The sequence below is a fragment of the Lepidochelys olivacea genome, assembly GCF_965140295.1.
Source record: "Lepidochelys olivacea isolate rLepOli2 genome assembly, chromosome: 2".
Classification (NCBI taxonomy): Eukaryota; Metazoa; Chordata; order Testudines; family Cheloniidae; genus Lepidochelys; species Lepidochelys olivacea.
Window position 1 is genome coordinate 38,452,171 of NC_140412.1, and position 27,003 is coordinate 38,479,173.

General features: G+C 41.4%; 1 protein-coding gene across 3 annotated transcripts in view; it reads right to left on the reverse strand.

The window, feature by feature from the left end:
* Positions 1–582: 582 nt before the first annotated feature.
* Positions 583–27,003, reverse strand: part of GRHL2 (grainyhead like transcription factor 2) — a 106,349-nt gene continuing 79,928 nt past the window's right edge. For 2 of the 3 annotated variants that reach the window (XM_084618269.1, XM_084618268.1), the window contains exons 10-16: positions 24,581–24,668; positions 24,353–24,492; positions 21,746–21,777; positions 19,848–19,942; positions 15,174–15,259; positions 6,241–6,305; positions 583–4,782 (exon numbers count right to left, since the gene is read on the reverse strand). In XM_084618269.1, the coding sequence (XP_084474395.1) occupies positions 4,668–4,782; positions 6,241–6,305; positions 15,174–15,259; positions 19,848–19,942; positions 21,746–21,777; positions 24,353–24,492; positions 24,581–24,668 (621 nt within the window). In that variant the 3' untranslated portion in view covers positions 583–4,667. The remainder of the gene's footprint in view (positions 4,783–6,240; positions 6,306–15,173; positions 15,260–19,847; positions 19,943–21,745; positions 21,778–24,352; positions 24,493–24,580; positions 24,669–27,003) is intronic. The other variant, XM_084618270.1, reaches the window with a different exon arrangement.

A 27,003-nucleotide genomic window follows, 5' to 3' on the forward strand; every position in this document is an offset into this window, starting at 1 on the left:
ACATCAGGTAGGCACAGGCTCTGCATGCAGTTTCTGGGGGTGGGTTCCTCTCAGTATCCCACTTCGCTACAGCTCCTGGCACCCAGGCTTGCCCAGTCCCTTCCTAGTCAGAATCCTTCTTCCCACCTGGCCAGGAGGAAGGTAAGTGCAAGGGGAAGAGGGTTAATGGGCGTTGGCATCACCTGCTTAGCATATCCAGCATGCCAATTAGCTTTGAAAATGTTTGCTATGGAGCTTGGGGCAGTGCCCCATGCAATTAGCCAACTTTTGCTGCCTTTGTTTTATGAAACTCATGGGGGCCTCAGTGCATGAATCAAACACTACACCAGTGTAATACTGTGCTTTACTGCCCATGGATTAAGGCTGATATTGTGACTTCCAGTCCCTACTTGTAAATACACGAGTATTGACTCCACAGCTTGAGTAATATGTATTTTCACCAGCCCCTCTTGATTCCTTCATAATAATTGCTACGTCTACTTTTTTGGAAAGTTTCTTAGAGACAGAAAGAGGAAATGGAAAAACAGTACCTAATAATGCACTATACACCAATGAACCTATTGGACACCAATCTCTCTTACATATGAATATTTATTATTTTCCTTCTGAAAAATGTACAAAAAAATAAAATACCTGTATTTATAGTTTATCAATCCCCTCTCCCATTTACAACACTATTAAGTTACATGAGCTATTACCTTAATATAAACGCACACTGTTTATACATAAAGCTTCCTTGCTTGCCAGAGAGAGGGGCTGTCACAAAATTTGGCACAAACACACCTGTTTGCATCTTATCACAATTTAAAGGAAGTGGGGAAGGGAATAAACATTTGACATACTTTACACTTTAAAAGTCTCAGGAAGAGCATTCGTTTCCAGTTCCACGTCACACTGCACGCTGCATTCAGAACAGTGGTGCAGCTTCGTTTTTATTGATAGCACTGAAGCCATCAGTTCCATTCAATCTGCAACTTTTAAACAATCCATAGCTTTAAATACAGGAAAATAAACAGGAACAGTGTCTGGAACAATATCATCTGTAGTTGCTTGATCAACACATTGTGCAAGAGAAGAGAGAGCAGGAGATACACCCAAGGAAGAAAAGTCCATTTTTTTCTGAGTGTGTGCCCTTCAGTGGCAAAAAAACCCACCAAATTGTAGTTATCGCTAATCTTGGGCAGGGTGGGAGGAGGGGGGTGCCCTTTCCCCACCACCCACCAACAAAAAAATGTAGCCTTCAAAACAGGGGTTATGATTCTATGCATTTGCTTTGGGCTTAAGCCGCTGAAATATGTTGGAGCAGCAGCAGACTTTAGAGTTGCATTGCATAGTTTGGCTTTCATAATAAGGCATTCAATCCACTGACAGCTCAGGAATTACTACTTGTTGCATTATAGCTTTGGTCTTTTGTGGGACAGCTTCTATGTACAGTCCTGTTGTAATGTTAAAAAACTCGTGGCACATCTGTAAACACTAAGTTTCCCTTAATGTAAAGAGCTCCATGAACCAGCCGCCTTTCAGACTCCACTAGTTCATCGTCAGGACTCCTCACTTGCAGGAGGAGATTTTTGTTCTTTTAAACCAATAGCCACAAAGTGCCCCCCCTCCCAAAAAAAAAAACCAAAAACAAAACCAAACAAAAGACCAGCGAGCTAACACAGGCATTTTTGTCCGCTGGTGCACCATTGCCAAATCTCACTCCCATTTAAACTAGAAGCACATTTTAAATGTAAGCTACATTATTCATCATAAGATTTGATGAAGGATAAGTGACATACATGTTTTAACCAATATGAATGTAAATAAATGCATGGTATTTTTCTGGGCCAGCTGAAGCCTTTGAACCAATGTATAATGGATATTTAGACTGGACAGAGGAGCTCTCCCATTGTTCTAGCAGCGTGAGTTACTGGCACTGGGCCTTTCTGTGACTTGAACTCCTCCTTTTGACCAACAACCCTTAAAAGGTGAGCCAGCACGCTTTTAACCTGTCAAGACCAGAGTTCAGGGTCCTGTGTTTCTCCTTCCACAGCTCATGCTGTCACTAAAACCTAAAGCAGGGCAGTGAGCTGTGTTCTCTGTAAGGCTCTAGGTGCTTGGGATGCCACCCACTGGAGCCCCCTAAACTTCAGATCAATAACTCTAAAGAAGACATGACTAGCAGATTTGCTTAATATAGCTATATTAGTCATTGTTAAACCCATCTCTATATCGGGCCAAATCCTGCTTGCCAAAGAGGCTTTTAGCTTCCAAAGAGGCTTTTAGCTTCAGTAAGGCTACCTGTGTGAGTAAAGCCAGAAGGATTTGGATGTTCTGTCACTGTCATGGGATCTTAAGCACTTTATTTGAAAGTGTATTTTACAAAATCTTTTCAGTTAATCTTGGACGCACCTTCCCTTTTGCAGATTGTGCACAAGCTGCAGCTCCTGAGCCTGGGATCAGAAAGATGTTTTGTCTCACCCCTGTTCCCATTTCCCAAAACCTTGCAGTTCTCACCCATCCTAAGCTAGCAAGCAGCAGTGCTCCAGGACAGTGGGACACACTGCAACCCACAGGACATTCACATCATATCAGTTATGCAGGCGAGAAGGAATAAACACATTCCTGGGGGAGGGAATGCTAAGTCCGCTATTAACCCAAGCACTGCTGCTACATGTGCAGGCTTTGCTGAGCCTTTCTTTAGCAATGGCAACTATGTGGTGAATCCAGAATCCCCATCGACACCTGCCAATCATGTGTATTGCTAAACAGTCTAGTATCAAAAGCCACAGATGGTTAAAATAGATAAAAGAGCTTGCCTGATATCAAAGGGCTTATGTGTTTGTTTACATTTACCCACAGGCTTAACTTTAAGCACGAGTAGCCCCACTGGACCCTTGTGACTGACTGAAAGACCCTGTTGAGATGTCTTAGAATTCCAAACATTTCTTCTATTTAAAAAAGAAAAATACAAGAACAAATCCCATAACTCAGTCGGACTGTGCATCGTACCCAGGCCTGAATCTAACCTGCCAGAATTCACTTCTTTTTATGAAGAGTCAGAAACAAGATCTGGTCCAAGTCAGGGTAGATCCTTGCTCCAAACAAAAGCCAAATTCAACCGCAAGATTCCTATTCCTCAGAATGTCCACTCTTATACCTCATCACAGGTGGGTTAGAAAAGCAGCCATGTAGGACTGTGTGTAGTATGAAAAGGCCATGACACATCATTCAGCACTACTTAATGGAGAGAGAGCTGCAGATGGGGAGGGGAAATAGAAGATCTACAATGCAAACAGAAATACAGCAAAAAGCAGATTCTGGATACGTTGGGTTTGATTCTCCCCTGAATCTTGCCTGGGTTCCAGTCCTGCAAATGATTACGTACATGCTGAACTACTATTGCAAAGTATTGATTTCATTAGGACTACATACATGAGTACAGTTACGCATGTGTGAAGGGTTGGGAGCTTACATCTGTACAAAGCAAGTGTTAAAACAATTTATCACCAAATCAGACTGCTGGCATTTTACACCCATCTTTGCACAGATGGAAATGACAATATGAGGTGCAAAGCAATAGAGAATCAGGCCTATTAACCTGGGCAAACATTTCTGTAATTGGCCATTGCAATAACATGCCTGAAATGGACCAGCATTGAGACAGAAAGGAAAGGATTTTGGAGAAAAAAATAGAGACACACCAATAGAACCACCAAACAATTGCAGTGCATTCAATTTTTAGAGGCAATGGACCAAATTCATCCCCAAAATTAGCCCTTTGAAGTTAATGGAGTTACACCAGGGAGGAATTTGGCCTGATACTTGTAAATATTCCAGTATAAATACTGAACCAAACCCATGAATCAGATGTGAATATTAGCTTCCCAGCACAGCCTCACCCCTCAGCAGTTTGCAGAAATCTAAACCTCACAGAGAGGAGAAACTCAGTTCACCCTTAATCCAAACACAAAAAAACATAGTGGCAGTAAACACGCCCATGTACAGTAGGTTAAAATATATTATTGCATATTATAAACATTATATACAAGGTTAAAATGGTATTTTTTCCAGCTTACTTACAAATTACAATATAGATGAATGCCTTACTTACACGTCCTCATTGCTACACGCAGAGAACAACCAGAGGTATTTGGCAAGACTATGCGCTACAGAGCAATAGGCATCATTTTGAGTAGGTGAATTCAGTTGGTCACTTTCCCCTCCTTTAGCACTGCACAAATTAGTAGCATCAGATTTTCTGGCAATTGATTGTGGAGGGGGCTATTGTTAAAGCAATTTCAACCAGATTTCCCAAGTTGGACCAATACAATTCCTTTCCCTAATTTAGGAGGCACTTGTGCTGTTTTAACATCTGGGTTCAAAAGGTGCTATTTCACATGAGCTGGGTGTGACTGCTCTGGTAATCGCTTGTACATTGAAGAGGGGGGAGCAATAAATAAGGGTTCAAGTGAACATGCATGGCCTCATGCTTGACAGACTCAAGTCACTGTTTGTTGGGTTTGTTTTTAGTGTTGAATAACAGAGTGGGTGATATTTTTCAATGCATTTTTGTAACAGCTTCTCTGATCAGCGTTGACAAGTCTGCAAGGTTCCTGGGGAGCGTTCTTCTTCACAACAAGGATGAAATTCTGTGGTTCCTCAGGAAAGGGCCCTGAGCTGGGCTAGATCTCAGTCAGCGTGATCTTGAAGCCTTCTACTGTGCTCTCCATGTTCAGGATGAAAGTGTCCTCGTTGGAGTAGTGCTCAATGATGTTATCATCCATGTTTACCAAGATACTGGTGAAAATGAAGAAATCAGTATTCTTACATACATGGCTAATCAAAGGGAAGATCATGCACACTTGCCCAAAGCAAAGCTGCCTGGCTAGGTGTACTCACTTCCTAATCCTGACTGACCCCAAACTGGGGCAGGAGGCTATAAGGGACATACAGAGATCTCTTTCAGAGACCCACTGGTGAAATCTCTTCCCCTGCCTAAAGAGAACGGAATATCCCCCTCCCTCTCCCTCCGCCTGGCCATGCATTGTGAAATCTCAACGGGGGTGGGAGAATGGAGGTAGTTTGTTTGCTTTATTTTCTTCACTTATAGCCTCTGGGCTAGAGGAAGCTGCCGGAGCTGGGACTCTTGCGGTGCTTATAATCTCTGCAGGACAAAAGAGAGCTGCCAGGGGCAGGACATCTGTGGAGTTTATAAATTGCCTAGAAGTAGAGCTACAGCCAAAGCTTCTGCATCGTGCAACTCTAATGACGCTCCCCCACTCTCCCTGCACCGGGAGCTCATAGTTGCCTGCAGAGGTGTTGGGCTGCCCAGATGCATCTTGCTACTCCCAGCCTGGCTGTATACACACACGGAGGGTTACTTCTGTGTGAGTCAATGATTTTTTTGGAAATGATTTGTAGCTGGGTGTGAAGCCTGAGCTACACCATATGGGGTGGGCTGGCGTAAAGGTCAGCTTGCATGTGAGAATATAACATGTTTCCTCATTCTTTTCGACAAAAATAGCTTCTTCTAAGAAATGTAACAGCTGAATATGGTGTTAGAAAGAAGCTGACTTAAAAAGCAAACTAGAATTTCTTTAGAAGCCATGGAAATTCCCCCACAAAACACTTTGTTCAGGTAGAATTAAGGCTGTAAATAGGCTTTAAAATGACATTACTAGAATGTTGTCGTTATTTCAAAGTAAACATTGGAAGTCAGGACATTAAGGCTTGGGGGGGTTGGAGATTGGTTGTTTTTAAACTATTGGCACATTTGGGTCATTGTAAAAAGTCTACATTTACTCAGCTAACGTTCTAATATTGAACATAGTTCTGCCCTTCCCTCAACTACCAGCTCCCTGTCAAACTTTCAGCTCTGGGGCCATAGACTATTCCAGAAAACTCTACATCCTGCCAAGTCAATTCTGAATGCAGCCACTAGTTAAAGGCTGGAGAACCAATAGGCCAGTAAATCATAAAGATTACATATATGGTCTGCACAGGACTCTGTTCTCACCCCATTATGGGATTGATACCTCATTCAGTCCATAAACACTGAAACTATGTGCTCCAGACACAGACTAGAGATCAACTTTTTCCATATCTTTCACTCTTTGTCATCTATTTGGGTTAGGGACTTACTTCCTATTAGGTATTTGTACAGCACAGAGCACAATGGAGCCATGATCTTAGCTGCAGTCTCTGGGCACTACTGTACCAAAAAATCATCATGATTAAGGTTTTACTTTCTCTTACCCCTTTTTGCTTTTCTTGTAAAGTTTTGCAATCTTTTCTACTGGAAGCCCATATTTCTCAGATATCTGAAATCATTAAACAACAACAACAACACAAGAATTAAAGACAAATGAGGAACAGGAAAAACATTCTGTACCTTTAGGATAAGATATTGAAGCACCAACTCATGGAGACTCTTTTAGCAAATTATATATATATATATATATATATATATATATATATATATATATATATATATATATATTTTCCCATGTTAAAAGGGTCACCATCAGCCTACTTTCATGGACAATGTGGCCTAATTGAAGACTATTGTGCTCTGGAGAGGGATAATCCTAAATAACTAGATTTTTATAAAAACACTCATCAGTCCAGCACCAAAAAACATGGTAAGTATAACCACCTTTGAGTACAGTTTGAGAGTTTTTCCTAGTACTCTGCTCCAGCAGTTAACATTTCTTGTCCCTGGTCACATTTGTGCATTTAGCAAGGCCATTAATATACCTTCCATATAATCAAATGCAGTTTCTCATTCTGCTGACAGTGCTGGTTTTCTGTGCAGGGGGCTCATGTGCCTGGCATCCATTCCTGGAGCACAAGTCTGCAGGGACACCCTAACCACGGAATGAAAGATGGGCTGTCACTGGATCATCCACAACCTGGGTTAGAACTGGTTGACCAATGAAAAAAATGTGTGCACATTTTCATTTTTCATCAACATTTCATTTTTGGTTGGAATTTTCCAGCCAGCTATAGTCTGACTCCCTGAGGCACATAAGAAAATATCATTAAACTAGAGGGCTTTCAAAAACATTTCTTGAGATGTGTCCATGGGTGAACCAGAACGTACAAGAGAACTTTTGAAGGATGACATCTTAGCTAACTGAAATTACCAAGGACAAATCCACTCTATTGTAATGCTTTAGGCAGCCCTTTGCAGGACGTGGCAGTTCACTGGTAAATCCTTTGATGCTCATTATAACAGCATAACCCATGCCACGATAACCCCATTTAATGTTTACGGAGATAATAATTCCAGTATTCATCAATCTCATACCAATTTCATTTCAGAATTATTACTTTGTTCTTTGGGGAGGAGCTCTGTGACACTTTTTTCCTTTAAAGGAAAGGCAAAAGCAGATTGTTCCAAAAAGGGAAAACAATTATGTCAAAGGTAGTGTCTCTGTCACAGACTGTTCCAGGCAAGAGGATGCTGCAAGCATCCAAGCAAACTATTTGCCCTCTCCCAGGTGAAATTAAATTATGTTGCTACTAAACAGTTCATTGTCCACTGCATTAGAGAAGTGAAATGCACAATTAAAAATTGTTTTCGAGTAAAGACTGTCAGACATCAGCCACTAGCCCTAGGTAGGTGTTTGTGTGTTGTGAGTGGGTGTGGGTGTGTTCAGCATGACTTTGAGAAAATGGAATGTTTTCTAAAGGTAAAAGAGAATAATTGTTGTGAAATGGAGACTGAAGAGCAACAAATACCCAGTACTCCAGCACCACAGGCAAAAGGAGCAAAGGAAAATGCTACTACAAAAATCAAAACATGGCTTCCTAACATCAAGAAGTGGTCATGACCAGAGCCTCGAGGAAGTCTTTAGGGAAATTGAAAGACTGATCTAATTTATCTGAGAAGTGCTTGGACATGATGGGTGTTGTATAGAAGCTAATAGATAAGGCACTAACAGATGGCGCTCAAGAATATATAGCATAATTCCTAGATTTTGCAGGACCAATACAACGTGTTAGGCACTGCAAATGGGTGTGTCTGGTCGCTCTGACAATGGGCCTGGTAGGAACCGCAAGACTAGATCAGGGAGATTTGATAAGAGATGCAGGTGCCATCCACACTTCTGGTTTAACACCCCATAAGGAATGTGAGGCAGTTTACATTTTGGCAGTGTGGTTTCCATGTGAAATTTGTAAACTGTCAATTTTTTTAGGGTTGCGCTTTGTCAGGCTGGTGCTCTCAGTCATGGCTCTGACATGGTTCATTGCCTCTGGAAATGGCTGGATGTGCTAATGCTAGGCCTGGTCCCATATTATCATTTGTATTAAAATAACGCCAAGAGGCCTCCATGAGGATCAAGGACCCATTGTGTTAGGCACTTTACAGCCATGTAGTAAAGCACAGTCTCTGTCCCAAAGAGCTCACAATCTAATATAAACAAAATATAACAGGTGGGTTTATCAAACATGAGGAGGGATGGAAGAGAGAAAGGACATGGGTAACGCTGATAAGATCATGCAAAATTCTGAGCACTCTCAATTCCCACTGGTTTCCATGGGAGTGGGGGTTCTTAGTATCTCCCAGGGCCACACAGCAACTTGCGAGGTCAGGCCCATTGTTCACAGAAGGATGGTGAAGATGTTCTAAATTGATTTGCATTAAAAACCAGTTAACACTCTGCTAACATGAATAAGGCTTGACAGATGAGGTTTGTGCCTATACAGAATCCATAGTTAACAGCATGTAACTGCTTGTAAAGTTAGACTCCAATCCTGCACTGTGATCTAAGCAGGTGGGCTGCTGCAGGCATGTAGCTCACGTTGCAGTATTGGAGTCTTAGACAGTGCCCTTATCAAACTAATCTCAGTCAGTATTGCTACTCAGGAAAGCTCTTTAACTGCTTTTTATTCTCATCCAAAGAGGCAGGGGGTTACATGTGTCAAGAGGGGAACATACCTACATGTGTGCATACTGTCTGAGAGAGGAGGGAAGAAAGAGAGACAGCAGATTATGACTAAAAGGTGACGCTCTAAAAGTAATTTAGCTGAAGTGGAAAACAGAAGTGATAGAAAGTGTCTAAGTCTGATTGCTAAAAGGGGGGACGGTTTAAAAGTGCAATCAAGGCAAATTGCCCTGTCACTGTAACTCAGGAAGAGGCTAGAACATCAGTAAGAGTAGCTGCCATTTCCAGGCATTAAATTCTCAGAGATATTCCCATTTCCTCCTTTTACTTCTCCCTTATTATTAATTCTCTGTATTACCATTGCGCCTAGGAGCTGGAGTCATGGACCCATTTTGCTAGGCACTGTACAAACACAGAATCCACAATCCTTGTTAAGTAGTGACCAGGGGTCAGATAATATCAGGTAAGTGAACTGGTGGCTGCAGCTCTCATGTGTTCCCAAGTCTACACTTTCATTTGAAAAGAAGCATTAAGGCTCTTTCCCTGTTGGTTGTCAATAAATCCTTGAACATGTTACTCAAACGTAAAGTGGTGCAGCAGTGTCTGCAGACAGGCTCAAACAATAGCTTTGTGATAGATACGGACTGCCCCTTTTACCTCACTGGGGAGCTGACTCTGAAGCCTAATGATGACTTAATCGTCAATATTTTAACAGGCTATTAGCACAGCTACATGAATTTGTATCTCTGTCCCATGGCAATGTTTATCAAAAACGTCAGGCAAACATATAAAAGAAAATCTCCCTGTCCCAAGGCCATTTGACAGCAGTTAATGAATAGCATACTGCACATACCAAGGCAAAGCTTTCCTGGGAAACCTCAGTAGACCTAAGACACACATACCGCATGTTTTTAGAATTGGTTTGGGATGTCCCATTCTAAGTATATTATTAGGAGATACTTTGGGGAATGCCTTGTTTGCCAAACCCTAGGGCAGGTGCAGGATTTATATAACATGTCCGGATTACTGGGCTTTGGGAAATACCTGAAGTTGATTGAGTTAAGCACATTTCTCAGGAACCACTAAAGTTTCTGCCAACTACTTAGAATAGTAAACTATGGAGGCAGGGATCAGAGTGGGGTTATGGGAAAGCCTCTGATTCAGAAGGTTCTGAAAATGAGCAGCCACAGCAAACGTGCTAGAATCCTCGAGTCCTGTTATAGAATCAGAGAATTTAGAGATGTACTGTCAGGGCATCTCATTTAACACCCTCTTCCAAAGCAGGATAGTTGGGAGTGGGGATCCTTCCAAAGCAGGCTGGTATACAGAGTATTCTCCGGAGCTATCACCAGTCTCATTATAAATAACCCAAATAATAGGACTTCTACCCTTTCCTCAGGGAGATTATAATACATTAGAATAGACCTCTCTGTTAGGAACATTTTCTTAACATTCAGCTTTCATATTCCCTTCCTGAATTTCATCTCATTGCTCCTAGATCAAGTGGTCACCCTTAAAATATTTGCCAATTGCCATAGATAACTTGTCCATGTAGCATGTTAGTCCACACGAGAGGTGTGTAAATTCTCGTGTGCACTAGCATGTTGCGCACTAACTGGCTCACATGGACCCTGCTGACGCACACGGAAAGTTTCTTAATGCCAGCTAATGTAGTACGGTTTGAAATGGGACTAGGTTAATGCGCACTTGGAAACTTTTAGTGTGCACTAGCAGGGTCCACTTTGCCAGCTGGTGTACAACACGCTAGTGTGCACTAGAATTTACATCCCTCTAGTGTGGACTAACACACCATGTGGACAAGCCCTGAGTGAAGTAACTTCAGTATTTGAAATTTAACAGCAAATGCTAACTTTTGAACCATCCTTAACAGTGAGAGCTATCCTTTCTTTACTAAAACAATGAACAAGACTCCCAAACAGCTAAAAAATATCCCTGTCATGTGACCAGTAAGGATGGTTTTATGTTGAGATGAACACTGGAAAAACAGCTATAATAGAAAAAGAGACTAAAGACCAAATCCTTGACTAACTGCTCCAGCCCTTTGTGTCAAGCCTGGCAAAATGCGACCCATGCCTGTCCCACCCCACGTTAGAGGTCATGTTGGAGGGCCATGTGCTGTCTGGTGTGGAATAGCACAGAGCTGAAGCACGTTGTGTAGGGCAGTCAAAAATTTTCCATCAAACCCATTTTTTCATAGAAAATTGGATTTTTGATTAAACAAAATTTTCTGCAATTTCTGTATTCTTTCCATGGAAAATTTCAACTTTTGTCAAAAAAAACCCAAACACCCAAAAAACAAAAAGTTTTCAGTGTTTGACTGAAAACAGAAAACATTCAGCCAAATGATTGCCACTGAAAACTGAAACTTTCCTTTTGGTAATGCTGAAACATTTTTGTTTTGAGATTTTTAACCGAAACAAAATGTTTCAGCTTTCCCAAATAAAACTGTTTTGTTTGGACTCTGTTTGACATTAAACCACATCTTCCTGAGTGACCACATTGCCTCATGGGAGTTGTAGTTTGGATGCCTCATGCTCCTATTCTCTTCTACAGGCTGGGTTCCCTGGACAGACTACATCTCCCCTGATGCACCACAGCCATGGGATTGCCATGATTCACTGTAATGGTTTTAAGCCATCTTTGGAGAAGATCAATGGATATGGTGGAATCCAAAGTGGAAGCTGGCTAGATTCCAAGATCTTATTTTAAGAGGTACTATAAGTGGTATGTCTGGATAGTTCACAGGCAGCAATTGAGTATGTGGATGTGGTACTTTGATGTCACTGGCACTTTATAGTCTTTTGAATACGTGACTATATTATTCTTTAAACATCTTTCTTTCTCTTACTAATTTGTTAAGCACAAATATCACCCTCTGTGTTTACATAAAGAAAGACAGGGTCCCCGTTCAGAGGAGTTTGCTGTCTGAATGTAAATTGACGTAAGACATGGGACAAAGGGAGAAGCCCTGAGGATGATGTTAGTTTAGAGGTTTTGGTTATTGGGAACTGCGGAGCTGTTGGGAGCTGAAGAGGCGGCGCCTGCAGATGGGGCAGCATGCAGAACTGCCTGGCCGGTGCTGCGCCTCCACGTTGGAGCTGAAGGGGGAACATGCTGCTGTTTCTGGGAGCTGCATGAGGTAAGCAACTCCTGGAGCCTGCACCCCTGACCACCCCCCATGCCTAAACCCCCTGCCCCAGCCCTGATCCCCCTCCTGCCCTCCAAACCCCTCAGTCACAATCCGGAGCACCCTCCTGCCCTCCAAACCCCTCAGTCACAATCCGGAGCACCCTCCTGCACCCCAAACCCCTCTTCCCCAGCCCCAGCCCAGAGCCTGCACCCCCATACACCCCAACCCCGTGCTCCAGCCCCAGCCCAGAGCCCCCTCCCACACCGTGTACTCCTCATTTCTGGCCCCACCCCGGAGCCCGCACCCCCAGCTAGAGCCCTCACCCCCTCCTGCACCCCAACCCCCAATTTTGTGAGCATTCATGGCCTGCCATAAAATTTCCATACCCATTCTTTTGGCCCTTGGGCCAAAAAGTTTGCCCACCCTTGTCCTGTTCAGTTTCCTGCAAAACACTTCTTTGGTCTGGAGTTCACAGGGAGGGGAGAATTTCACTAAAACTAACTGGACTCTGTTGACTCCCTGGGCTGCAGGTAGACAGCAGGGGAAAGCCAGCCTGTAGCAGCAGGTAGCAGGGACACAGTGGCACAAGCAACCTGCAATTCTTGCTCCACTGAGGTCTTGGAGATTACCAGCACAGCCCACAAAGCATGCAGGCCAGTGCAGGAGCCGGCTGGCTGGGAGGTGTACTGATTCCTCTCTGGCTGGGAGTTAAAATTACTGTCCTCTCTCTGCAGCAGAACTGATCCCATGGGGAATTTGCACTCAGATGGGTTTCAGAGTAACAGCCATGTTAGTCTGTATTCGCAAAAAGAAAAGGAGTACTTGTGGCACCTTAGAGACTAACCAATTTATTTGAGCATAAGCTTTCGTGAGCTACAGCTTTATGCTCAGATAAATTGGTTAGTCTCTAAGGTGCCACAAGTACTCCTTTTCTTTTTGCACTCAGACGATACATCTGACCCATTATATTCCAATTTTTGTCTAAACAGACTCCACAGGATTTATTTGTTACTTTTTAGTAACCATGAGATATTCACTGCTTGGGAGAGGCCTGATTTTTCCCCTCTGCAGCTAGAATAAAGCAAATGGCCCCTTCTGGTCCTACGTAGTATAGTTCTGGAAGTACTCTATTGAAATCAACAGAATTACATTGATTTAAAATCAACTCAAGCAAAAGCAGAATTAGACCCCTGACAGTCAGCAATCAGCAGGAACGCAGTGTTTTGTGATTGCTGATCTTTTTTTCTAGACACTACGGATACATGTAACTGTTTTCTGCTGACCACAAGTGCCTCAAGTAAAAGGCAAGCATAGAAGGGATGAATATTTGCATCATGTCTTTGAGTCCGCCTACCTCTGAAACCTGAGACCAGTAGCTATTCCCCAGAAAAGAGTAATCTGAGTAGGAAACTGACTGTTCTTTTGGAAAGTGTTAGGAAGGAGAAGAATAAAATAAACCCTAAGTCTGAGAAAATGCTGTCAAGTGTCATGGAAAATGTGGAGAACGCCAAAGACCAGGAAGTGTGATAAACAAGAAAAATGTATATCTTGTAAACACAAAAGCGGAGTTTGAATTAGGATCACTCAGGGAGCCCTTCATTATTCATGGGTTTGAGCCTTATTCTTTCAAATCTTATTACTGAGTTTAGATTGTGTAAAAATCCAAATGACCTTCTCATAAAAGGAACTGCTGGAAAGACTGTGGGAAGAATACATGGTGCATGCAAATAAACAGCGTTTGGTATGGATTTCCCCATCATACCACCATTCTGCCTACCAACAAGAATGTCTGTTTTCCGAATGTGTTCAAGATCACTGAAACTAAAATGAACATTTCACTCCCAGACTAGATTCCATCAGTGCTAAAAATGTATTACTAACCCACAGCCATGCCCATGGACAAGAAACAGGGAATATTTCTGCCTCTGAGCTACTTCTGCTATCTTCCCTAATGCACATTGCCGAGTGAATAGGCACAGAGATGAAGAGGACGTTTAGGTCTAAATTTACTGTCAGAATGAAGGGCTGTAGCATGATTATAACACACCTAGAGCCCAGCTACAACAAGATCAAATCCTGTTATAACATTATTAATTAGACAGCAAACTCTTCAGGGCCCTTAGAACTACTTCATTAGCCAGCCGTCTGTTCTCCCCTGCTACTGGCATGCTACAGGGGACTGTCACCCAGCACATTTTGTTCTAGGTCTCTGCTGTTGGGCTGTAAACAAGAACAAGCCCAACATTAACCCTGACAGTCCCAGTGTACATTTTTTAGTGCTCATAGCTGAGGACCTGGAAACAAGCTCTAAGTTGGTGCTCCTCTCCCCTTCCCATTTCTCTTCTTAACTAAATTCTACCCTCCCTGCCTCACCCAGCCATCCCACGCACAGCTCACTGGTAATCTGACATTTCCCAACCCCCTCTCCACTCTGGGGTCTTTCCTGCACCTCACCAGACCTCACAACGTGACCACAACTGGTGCCAGGTTATCAAACTAGGATTAAATTTGGAGGTGTCCACTGCTGATCAGGGATCACTGGATTGCAAGTAGCAGCAAAGCCAAATCAGAGAAGAAACAGAGCTGGCACAGGCAGTTCACAAAGAGAAGACTTCACTTTGGAAGGCTGGAAAAGATAGGGAGTTGCTGGCAGAAGGTATCGAGGAGAGGAAAGGACTGGTTCTTGCCAAGTAACCATTACCAATCCTTTCACCCCTAGCAGAGCAATCCCACAAAAGACCTAGGAAAAGGTATATTCACAGTCAGTATCCTAAGGTTAAAAAGCGTTAGCAGTGGACACACACGCAGTTGCTACAGGCAAAGGTTTAAAAAGCTCTTGCATAGGGAGGCATGTCGGAACACATAGTCTGACCCTATTTTCTTCTTCAGGCATTTGTTAATTACCTCAGTTTCTCAAGACTCAAGACCCATAAATCAGCTGTACGAATTAGTCTTATCTCATTGACCTGCTGACAGTCCTGAATTTCAGATAAGGAGACATGCTCCAGAAAGCCTTTATGGAGCAGTTAAATATGTATGAGGATGGCTTTGTATGTGCACTATGTGTTCTGTCTAAGTAATACTTTGAGAATCTCAAGATTTTCTTTGAGTGGAAGATTAATGAGGTAGGGATGTGAAATACTTACCGCTTCCATTAGCCCCTTTACTGTGGGTGACTTTAGCATCAAAGCATCATACACTTCATCCGCCTCTTTCCTCACATACAGAAGCACTGAAAGAGCAAGAATCAAATTTGGAGCAGGCACAGACAACTGAACAGATGAAATACGTCTTATTAAATAGGAAGCCAAATATTAATCCTGAATCAATGACAATCAACACAAATAATGAAAGCCAGATGTTGTTAAAAAGTAACACCATCTCCTGTAAACACTTATGTAAACTTGCAGGAGGCATATTGGCACACAAAGAAAATTAAACAAATTACATTAAATTTTTGAGGAATCCATGTTTTTTGTGAATTTAAGATTAGTTAATAGTTTTATTGAAATATGGGAAGTCCCAGCTGAAGAGCATTTGAGCTATTGCTTTGTAGATTTTCAGTCCCTGGGCTGAATTGTGGGATCAAACAACTGAAATTATAACCAGTTCTCTCTGCAACCTATTTATAAGATTTGCACCTCTCTAACCTTTAGCCAAAAGGCTAGGGAAAGGAATTCAGAAAAGGCAAGTCTACTTCGTAAATTAACTTTCCCTTAAGCCAATACCCTGAGAAAAAAGTAAGTTAAAAAAAAGTAACATTCTTTGATGTTACCATTTTGGCAGTCTTAAATGTGCACCCTCAAAATGAGATCTAGTCAATTTCACAGAATGAGTTAAAAGTAATTTCAGGCACTATAGGGGAGTTATTCAAAGGCACAAATGGCAGGTAGGCACTTACTTCCCATTGATTTTCACCTGCCCTTTGTGCCTTTGAAAATCTCCTCCTCAGAACCCCGCCAATTTTTGCGGGTTTTCAATCATAGTTTCCTGTCTGATCTAGATGTTTTTTCTCTTCCCTCTTGCTGTGCTAAACACCCACACAGATAAAAGGGAAACCGATTGGCTGGATATTCAGGGGAAACAGTGAAACAGACTCTACACAAAGTGCTGACACAGGTACAAAGTAAACAAACTGAAAATTAGAAAAATGCATTTATTAGTCTAATCTCTTTTACTTATCTGAATCTTAGGTGTTAGGTTAAACTTTTTTAGACAGAAGTGTAAGATATTGATAATTTTGTTTCTAACAGGACAGTTTATTTCAAACAACCAGGTAATTCAATATTAATTAATGTATATTACATGCACATATACATATTTTATCAGATATTTAGAGGTCCATGTAACAAACTGCACCAGCCATTATTTGTACCTACAAATTGGAAATGCAAAAAAGGGAGACTAGTTTTTAACCCTTAGAGTCTGGAGGGTATTTTCCACCAGATTATATTAATTTTACAATAGAATTACCTCAACTCTAAGACAGAGGCAGAAGGGTATTTGCCATAGCAAGCCAGTGCCACTGGCTTTAATTCCCACTGGAAATATGTTTAAGTGTGAACATGGACACATTAGAAGGAATTGCAACTTCTTTGCCCAGGCTTTCAGATGACTGAAATGAGCTCATACTTAGCTGTGAAGATCACTGTCCATTCTCGGCCTTAAAACTGTGGGCTTCAGGGGATCATGATGTTTTTGCTCCTCGTATTTAGCAATGTTAAGGACCCTACTATAGAACCACATAACGTGCACCCAAGGATAGGTACATGCCTTAAAAATCCATGTAATAGTGAAATGTAGGGAGCCTCATCTATCTGATGGTATGTAGTAACACTGTTTGCTTATTCAAGAATGGCCTTTTGGTGACTCAAAACAGTTCCCAGGTAACCTTCAGCTTACATCTGAAAGGGGGGAAATCACTCAATCAAATGCTAACGTTACGGTAGTTAAAGTTAAAAATCTTTGCTGTACTGAGAATGTCAGAGAACATTATGTTGAACGAAAGATCCATTACAGGGATAATGGGGATCCTGAATCACTGCTATGCATACACAGAACACGGAGTTGTAAATATATGGTGTTTTAGTGGCGTGAATGGAATTCTGTCATTGATTCACTCGGTTATGTGATTCAAACATCTCTTATCCCATCTGATTAAGTGTCCACCATACTGTCACTATTTCCATGTCATCTAGCCAATCTCTCTTACAAAGGATAAATCACAGTGTTAGAGACAAGCTACATATAGTACTAGACAGTGAGCTGTGTGTAGGGGCAAATCAGAAAAACTGTAACCTCTAAAACTATCTGTCCCCGGCTCTAAATATTCAGTACCTACTGTCTTCCCAGCTCTGGACTGCACTGTGTTACTTAATGCTCTAAGACCAAGAGTTTCAAATATGGTCCCTAAGGGCAGACTCCTAAATTTATACTTAGGTGCCTAAATAAACAGCCCAATTTTCAAAAATGCTGAGCACCCAGCAGCTCCCCTGAACTCAACCAAAGCTGCTCGGATGTTCAGCACTTTTGAAAAATCAGGCCACTAATTTAGCTATCTAAATATGAATTTGAATTATGATGTTATACAAGAATTCTGAAAATATAATGGATATGTTGCATAATCAATGAAAAACTAATGGAGATGACTGGAACTCAGCAAATACTGGGACCTTATGAAAAGAAAGATTCAATTTGCAGGACGCATTTTAAGGGATTCAGCAGGTGATGCATGTTTGTGGGAGCAGGAAGGGAAAGTAGATGGCAGGAGAACATGAGGCAGGCAAAGAAGATCTTGGATGGATGATGTGGTACCCTGTGTGGATCAAAAGGACTGATCATCCACAAAGAGATTAGCAGAGGGCTGTAGAGAATGGGCTAACATGGTGGCAAACCTCCAGTAATGGAGATGCCACATAAGAATTAAAAAAGGAATTTGGAAGCCTAACTTTGGGCACACACTTTGAAACTTTTAGCCTCATGCCTCTCAGCTTTCAAACATACCAAGGTATGATATAAATAACCAAGGTGTGACAAATAAGTGCAATGTGTTGTGTTGTGGGTTATGGATAATTGACAATGGAGAAAGTTGTGATTTATGTAACAAAAAAGAGGGAGAAGTGGTTTACACAAGTAAAGATATGCTTTGCGCTGGTGGATCTGACCCCAGCTTCAAGAAGGGGGTGAATTCCACTGGTATGTATTATCATGAATTTCCATGTCTACACTTGGGGTTTGTACCAGTGCAGCTACATCAGTGCAAATTCTCAGTGTAGACAATACTTTAGGGTGGGTTTTGTGTTCCATGTGAACAGCTCACATGACCCTACAAACCCAAACTATTTTCTAGTAATTTATAGTGATTTTGTTGAGACACATAAGCTAGAAAGACAAGGCACTTTTCTGGGTAGAAAATCTGAGACAGGTTGCAGAAAGTCTGCCAGGACAGGAAGGCAAGCTGGAAGAGGCCTGGCTTGGGACCAACAAAAAAAAACCTCTGGGTAGCACGGCATGAAAGAGAGTGAAAATAGGGCAGCTGAAGGCTGCTGGCTTTAATTTGTTCAAATTTTGTCACTATTAAAATGTTTTTTGTTTTGAATTCTTCACCCTGACATAGCTGTGAATCCTGAATAACGTTAAAACAACAAATCACAGAACAAGAACTGAATTACACAGGTGTCTTTGATCTTTACAACAATGGCTCCTATGTGCATGCCTGTGTGATCTTCCTGAACCATATTATAAATTAATCACTCTACTGAAGGAATCAAAGAAAGTATCTCTCTCATGTCAGTTCTCCATGCTGTTAGATGGGAATTCTTTGTTAGGCCCAGTGGATAGGAAGAAAAGGGTTTCACACCCAGCCCTGGCAGCTAGCCCCTCTGCTTTGAATGGGTGGTGCCAACACCCCCAAATCTGAACTGACCAAGGCTTTAGTTTGGTCAGATCTGGGTCTTTGCTTGGGGCTTATCTCACATTTTCATTTTGATTTTTAAAAATCTTTCTGCTCATTAATTCTAAGCAGACAACAGTATCCACCTGGTACATATGATACCCTTCACAGATTCATGTACATCACCACCACGGCCAACAAAGAAAAACCACAGATCTAAGCACATGGAGAGACATTCCTGAAAAGGTGAAAGGACACTGATGTGTAGCACAACTCTGTGTTTTGTTGTCTTAATATTGTCAAGGATAGACACACACACACTCACAATCTCAACACATTGGCAGGTTTGACTGATCTGAACTATTCAAACCTCTAGAGTCTTCAGCAATATTTGACTGAAAGTCTCGTGAAAGCAGCTCTCTTATTGGACTAAATCCTTAATCCTTACAAAGTTTTTACTCAGGCTATCTCCCAATAAAGTCAGCAGGAGCTTGGATCTCTGTATCTGACCCAGTGTATTGTGTCCTTTGTATCACAGTCCTAGCCAGAACAAGAAAGTGCCATGACGAATACAAATAAAAAATAAATAGTGAAGGATTTGTCAGGGGAACTTTTTTGAACCTCAAAGTCTGTTTCAAGGGTTGGGAAACGTTCTGGACAGTTTATATTTTATACAATCACATTTGTGTACCCCTTCTCAAGATGGCATGCAAACTAGTACCTATTAATTACACTTAGCATGTTCTAGGACGTCTCCTGGTATAACAGTTGGTGTGGTGACAGTGGGCCTGATTCTCCCGTCACTTACTCTATTTTTATACCATTGTAACTCCACTGATTTTCATTTGAGTAATTTCTGGTTCACCCTAGACTGCATGAGTGAAGAATGCAGCCCAGTGAATTTATTTTCCTGGTAATTAATTATTACCTCTTTTCAGTCCTTCTTCTTTCATTTGTTTCAAAGGCAATGGGCCAAACTCCTCCTCCACAGGCCGGAACATCCTTTTAACCAGGATGCTGCTACTAGAAAATAAGAACACAGCTATTTTGTCATAATACTGTCCTCCCAACAAGAGAGGAGACAACAGTGACAGTTTACATCTCACTTCATAATCAAGCAAAACTCCCACTAGCTTCTCAAGGAATGGTAGAGCAAGAATTGCAAGGATTTAGATCCTGATTCTTCTCTGAACTATCCAAGCCTCTTGAATTGCCCAGAATGACTATGCTAGGTAAATGTTTCCCAATATTAAATACAAATTACAACGGCCAATATCTGTTTAAACATATGAGGAAGGAGCATGAAAAAAGAAAGACCTAGCTGCTGATGTCACTATACAGTCACTCTCCCACCTTCCTCTATTTCAAGGACGCTCTGAAACACCCCTCCCCTTCCACCATGCCAGGGTATGTACCTCACTATCCCCTCATTTCCCTCTCCAGGGATTCTATGCACCACATCCCCCCTTACTCCCATGCCAGGTCTCTGTGTTCTCCTTCATTCCCCCCTTCCCCATACCAGCTTCTCCATTCTCCCCACCTGGGATTCTGTATGCCCCCCATCTCCCCTCCCTCACCCTGCATTTTATTCCTTTTCTTGTGTTTGGGAGATAAATCATCAACATGTGAAACTCTGTTGGGAAGACAGGCAGAGATGAGACTGGGGTATTGTTATGCTGGAAGCTTTTAATGGCTGCCATCCACCAATTTTTTGATCTGTTGAATGTGTTATTGGAAGCACTATATCCAAACAGACAGACAGACAGAGAAAGAGAAATGCCATCAATTTGAATGTAGGATTTTGCTTCTCTTGGCCAATAATACCCTGTAATGTATATGGCTGAGCCTTGCTCAATAGTATTCCAAACTCCTGTTCTTTACACTTGTTTAAAAGGCAACACCATGCTCATTTGTAAAGAAAACAGAAAAGAAGGAGGAACATGAAGTTAATGCAGAGAATTCATAACTTGTAAAATGGAAAGGGGTTGTGATTGCAGTCTGCAACCTTTAAACTTCTGACTGTGATCTCCCCATATTTAAACAGGCTCAAACAGTCAGTACCTGGTTGGGAGACCACCAGAGAAGCCAAAGGGGCTGCAGGAAGCGATTGTGGCGGTTCCGTAGGGGGCATTCTTCCTCTACGTTCACACTGAGCTAATGCCTCTGCATGCTGCTAGGGGGCACTATGATAGAGGAGCTACAATCTTCAGGGTAAGTCAAAATTGAGAGTGGGCCACTTGGTACCATGAAAAATTCCGTTTTGTTTGCAAGAGTAGGGGAGCTGGCCCCAACATGCGGACCTAACTAGATCCAGCTGACTTAAAACCCTTCTGCGTTTGTAGTGGACATGGATCCACTTCTTCCCCTACACAGCTGTGTCACATGTTGCTCTGCACTGTTAAGCAGCTTCTGTGTTCCACCCAAGAGCTTCCTGCTTTTCAATGGGGCTATAAGCAATTGCTACATGGAAAAATTTTAAAGTGGTTTGGGGTTCCTTAAGGTGTAAGGTACTAATATAAATGTAAAGTTATTATTTTATGTTATGATCCAATACATTGTATTGACTGTGTGTTGACGCTTTCTGCTTAATGCACTATTTTATTATGGACTGTAAAAATAAACAGATATAAAAAGAAGCCAGCCCACGTGGAGGAAAACAGTAGTCAAAATAAAAAAAACTTTGCCTTCTCAACTCCGCAAGTTATGAACAGAGAACAGGAAGGAAAAAAAGGTTCACGTTTATTTGACTCTGTGGTTGTGTGCCTGATTCGCAAGGGTTTGGACTACTGGCTGCAAAACTTTATTGCAAAGCAATAAATATCTTACCCTTCTCTCTCATCATCTATGTTATAGCAAACCTGTAGGGGTGGAAAAGGAACAAGTTTATTGCTACAGCATGGATATCTGCTGTATGGAAGAGCTCAAAAAAGGAGAGGAGACACAGTATGAATTTTGCATCTGTTAATTCCCCCCCCCCCTTGTATAAAACAATTGTCTACGGTTTTAATTGTGACCTGAAGAAAATGTGGATTAGAACAACTACTATTGTGTATGCCACAATGGAGGTACCTCAATGCATTTTGACAAGAATCTTCTCCAGTCCGGTTTACATCATTCTTTCAATCATTAGAAAAGTATAACAATCCTGAAAATCAGATTACTACTTGCCTAAATAACCCCAATGTGATTTACAACACAGCTATCACAAGCTTTATATATAAAATAGATGTCAAGGAAGCTAATTAAAATATAAAAACTGATAAAAAAATCAAAGGCACTAATGGATATGCAAATAGTATTAGTATATGTGGTACACATCTGTTTCTAGCATGATGCACCTATACACAGGGCCAGATATTCAGCTCCTGTAAATTAGCACAGCTTGAATTCAGTGGCACCATTTTAAACCAGCCAGGGTCCTGGACAGTCTGTAGCAGAGATACAAATCATGCTCAGTATTTTCATAACATTCTCCATGTTTCAGGTGCTGTATAAAACACTAGATCAATCATAGTCCTCACAACCCCCCTGCAAAGCAGATAAGTAAGTAGATAGGTAAGAATGTTTACTGGTAGGTAAGAATGCTCGCTTTTTCTACTAACATTGAAAACTAGGAACTAAAGCACAGAACTAAAAACCGCTGTTCTAGTCTCGGTTCTGCCACAGACTTCCTGACTGAGCTTGGACATGTCTCCTATGGTCTGAATGTGCAAGGTGCTGATTGCACTCAACTCCGACTGAAACTTTCAGTGGGAGATGAGGGCACTTGCCATCTTGCAGGAGTGGATTTTTAACCCTCTGTGGCTGTACCATAGGGCGGATTATACTGACCCTACCTCAGAGAAGTGTGGGGAGGCTAAAGCCATTAATATCTGTAAAGTAGTATAAGATCATCAGATGAAAGGTGTTATATAACTCCAAAATATTGTTCTAATAAAACATTTTGGAACCAAGAAATAGGAGGTTTTGTAAAATACAAAACACAAAAAATAGCTAAGGATAAAAACATTAGGATGCCCAGAAAACCCTAGTATACAGCAGTATCAAATAGGGATAAATATTATCTATGAGCATGCAGTCAGAAAGAATATGATATATTCCATTTTAATTTGGAAAATTATTTACATTCCATGTAGTAAGGAATAATTCTATTTACATTTTGACGCAAATACACTTTCACATTTGAAAGTCACAAGAATAGGAGGTACCCAGTGCTGACATATAAGTGGGAGTCTTTCCATTCCTGGTGAATAATTTTAGTGGCAGCTGTGATCATGATGCCTAAGGTCTATGTGCGTTTCATAATCTCTTCTGCAATGCTGGCTGCTTTAAAAATTAATGATAAACTCATACTCAATGTCACTTTAGTCTTCGTTTCTTTTACATTTCTAGTGAGATGTGCACATACCTAGACACAGATTTGGCAGTCCCTATTACTAAGCTTTCACTCCATCCACTAAGCAGTACACAGTTAAAATATTCATGTTTAGGAATATGCTATGTTTAGGAAAAAGGATGAGCTAGAATTCAGGTTTGCAGCTCTCCCAAGGAGCTAAAGGAGTGGCTCTAACATCTCAAGCCAGCAAAGACTCTGTGGTATTTAATTCACAGGTCTTTAAAGAAGGTAAATCATGCTTGTGAACAATAGAAGTAATGATTGTGAGCATTACCCTTGATCTCCAGAGTTTCATTATCTCTACCTATATGTGTGCAAGACTCTTCTAAGTAAATACAGATATGAAGGTGACAGGCATCATATATAATGACATTAGGGGAGTTTGTTCCTTGTGACTACTTTTAAAGACAGCAAAAACCTGACAGACTGACATGAAGTTAACGTTTGATCATATTGGTCATTGTTTTAAATCATCCTGGGAGTGGTTGTCTCTTCTACCACAAGGGGGCACATTATCTCTTAAAGTCTCTCACAATATGTGTTAACTACTTATGTTGAACAATCTGTTTCACCTTGGATTTAGCTGGGACACTTGAGTACCTTTCCTAGACCCGAAGAAGAGCTCTGTGTAAGCTCAAAAGCTTGTCTCTTTCACCAGAAGAAGTTGGTCCAATAAAAGATATTACCCACCTAGTCTCTCTAAAGTCAATCAGCACAGACAAGAAACAATTATTTCTCTCAGTCCCATGCCAACTTCCTATTCTGAAGTTCCTATTCGCTCCCTTCAAAAAATCTAGAAATATTAAATTAACTCCTTCCTTCCCCTGTAGAACTATGAACAATGTTTCCCCTCTCTTCTGAGGTCTCCCTGGTGTACCTGTACCACAGGGCTACTCAAGAGCAACATTAAATTAAAATAAAAACAAAACCAAAAAACCCTGTCACCAAACCCCTGCTTTGAGTCTAGGAAGTATGTCTTACAGCATATGTAGCTGGATAACTATCAGACACCTGTACTTCTCATTGCTGTTTCCTACCTGTCCTGTCCTTTGTAGGTTTCCAAAGTGAATATCTGGTATGAAGAGAACTGGCTGGGAATCCAGGTCAGTCATTGTTTTGAAGTAGGTGATGTCACTCTTTTTTTGCAGAGGGAGAGCAGACAATTTCCCTTCGGCTGCTAATAAGGATCACAAAGCAGTGTTATTATGATAAAAGGCATAATGAGCATGACTTAGAGCTATCTGGACTGGCCTTTCCTTACTCACAGTTATTGCATGAGGCTTGTGATGGTTGGCCTTTCCCTTTCTTCCTGTTCTGCTTCCTCTCTTCATCACGGATTTTCCTTTCTGCTCCCTGAGACCAAAAATACAGATATTACCCGACAGGGATCAGCTAATAAAACTACTGCACGTGATGCACAGACACCGTGGTCATGGGTGCGTTAGAAAGGCTTAAACAGAAAAAGAGAGAATCAAGTTAATGTGAAATAAACCCAGGCAAGTGAAAACTCAATACAATGGCCAACTCGGCATCATTTCACAGAGCCTAGATGCTTCATTCCATTATGCACTAAACTGAGAACCCTGCAGGACTGGCATTCCTTTAAACCTTGTCTACAGTGAGCTTTCCCTTAGGATCCCCTAGATTTGCATTAGTACAGCAGCTCTACTGCTGCTAGCTTTGTAAAGCGCTTTAAGAAGGACTGATGAAAAGTGCTATATAAGAGTTAGGTATTATTATTATTAGCAATGGTGGGGAAAACGAATCTAGTCCCTATAGGAGTGTACAGGCCACAGCCTTCAAGCACGTAAACAGATATGATTAGACTTTTAAAGACATGGAGAAGTACACACAGACTTTGAAGATGCATAGTGTTGACCTAATAGGTCCTAACAGCTCCTTTGCAGTCAATGGGCTGTTATATAAATACATTCCTAAGGAGTTTATAAAATAAACCTTGTTATTGACATAACAAGCAGCAAAATCTCCTTTGAAGCTATTCAGATTGATTGTATAAATAGAAGTACAGACAGATTGTTAAGCAAAGTAAAAATCCATATGCTCTAAGACAGTTGTCATTCGATATTAAATACCCCAGTTTTTTCACCGTAAAAATAGAAGTTTCTCTTTTTTATTTTAATCAAAGTGGGAGATGTTCACTTGGAGCCAGTAAAATTCACATGTACTTATTCAGAATTAAATGCATCAGCCTACAAAAGAAAGTAAGAGAGAATGAAATGATTCTGGAGGCTGAGAAACATAAAATCATAGAAGATTAGGGTTGGAAGAGACCTCAGGAGGTCATCTAGTCCAACCCCCTGCTCAAAGCAGGACCAAACCCAACTAAATCATCCCAGCCAGGGCTTTGTCAAGCCAGGCCTTAAAAATTTCTAAGGATGGAGATTCCACCACCACTCTAGGTAACCCATTCCAGTGCGTCACCATCCTCCTAGTGAAATATTTTTTCCTAATATCCAACCTAGACCTTCCCCACTGCAATTTGAGACCATTGCATCTTGTTCTGTCATCTGCCACCACTGAGAACAGCCAAGCTCCATCCTCTTTGTAACCCCTCTTCAGGTAGTTGAAGGCTGCTATCAAATCCCCCCTCACTCTTCTCTTCTGCAGACTAAATAAGCCCAGTTTCCTCAGCCTCTCCTCATAAATCATGTGCCCCAGCCCCCTAATCATTTTTGTTGGCCTCCACTGGACTCTCTCCAATTTGTCCACATCTTTTCTGTAGTGGGGGCCTCAAAACTGGATGCAATACTCCACATGTGGCCTCACCAGGGCAGAATAGAGGGGAATGATCACTTCCCTCAGTCTGCTGGCAATGCTCCTACTAATGCAGCCCAATATGCCATTAACCTTCTTAGAACCCTGGACATGATCCATGAATGGCACTTCTGATGACTGCAATGGGACCAAGAGCCAACCCAGAAAGTGAAAATGGAAAATGTTCATTTTGAGAAGAAAAAAAATCAAGTTATTTATCCCTGAAAATTAACATTTATCATGGAACCTCTGACCCAGATTTAAGTCCTGATCCAGCTCCAATTGACAACAACAAAGCTCTCCTTGACTTGGACGGAGCTACCCATTACCTTTACAAACATGCCAATAGGTGATATTGTATTAAAAAGACTTCTGTCTCTTTAATGAGAAAGGGGCGTGTACTTTGTGCATCAATGCAGTTTTTCTCATTAAAGGAGAAAAAGGTATTTTTCTGTGAGTGTCGTCTCTGCTACTGCTATCAAGTGCCATACACAAGCCCCATGCTCTGAGCTAGTTCAAAGCAATTCCAATGGATTCAATAAGAGTTCCTCTGTGTTTACAGTTGTAACTAAGAGCAGAGGAGAAGTTGGCATTTAGCTTACTTGCTCTGGAAGGTAATTGATTCAATATTGCAACCTCTTTTTATGCTGTCATTAACAGCACAAAGCTGCACAAGTACAACGGGTGCATTAACGAACTGAAATACAGTCTCCATGCTGCTGCTGAAAAGCTTCATAGCTCTTACCATGTCTGTCTGTTGACCCGCTTTCTTTAACAGCACCACTTTCCTTTAAAAATTGGCCATGTAAGCACACTGAAAATGAGTGGTAGCAGAGAGCACAGCAATTCGCCTATATAGACTCAAAATGGCCCCTATGTTTTCCACTCAGTTGACTGTTGAAATAGATTTTTC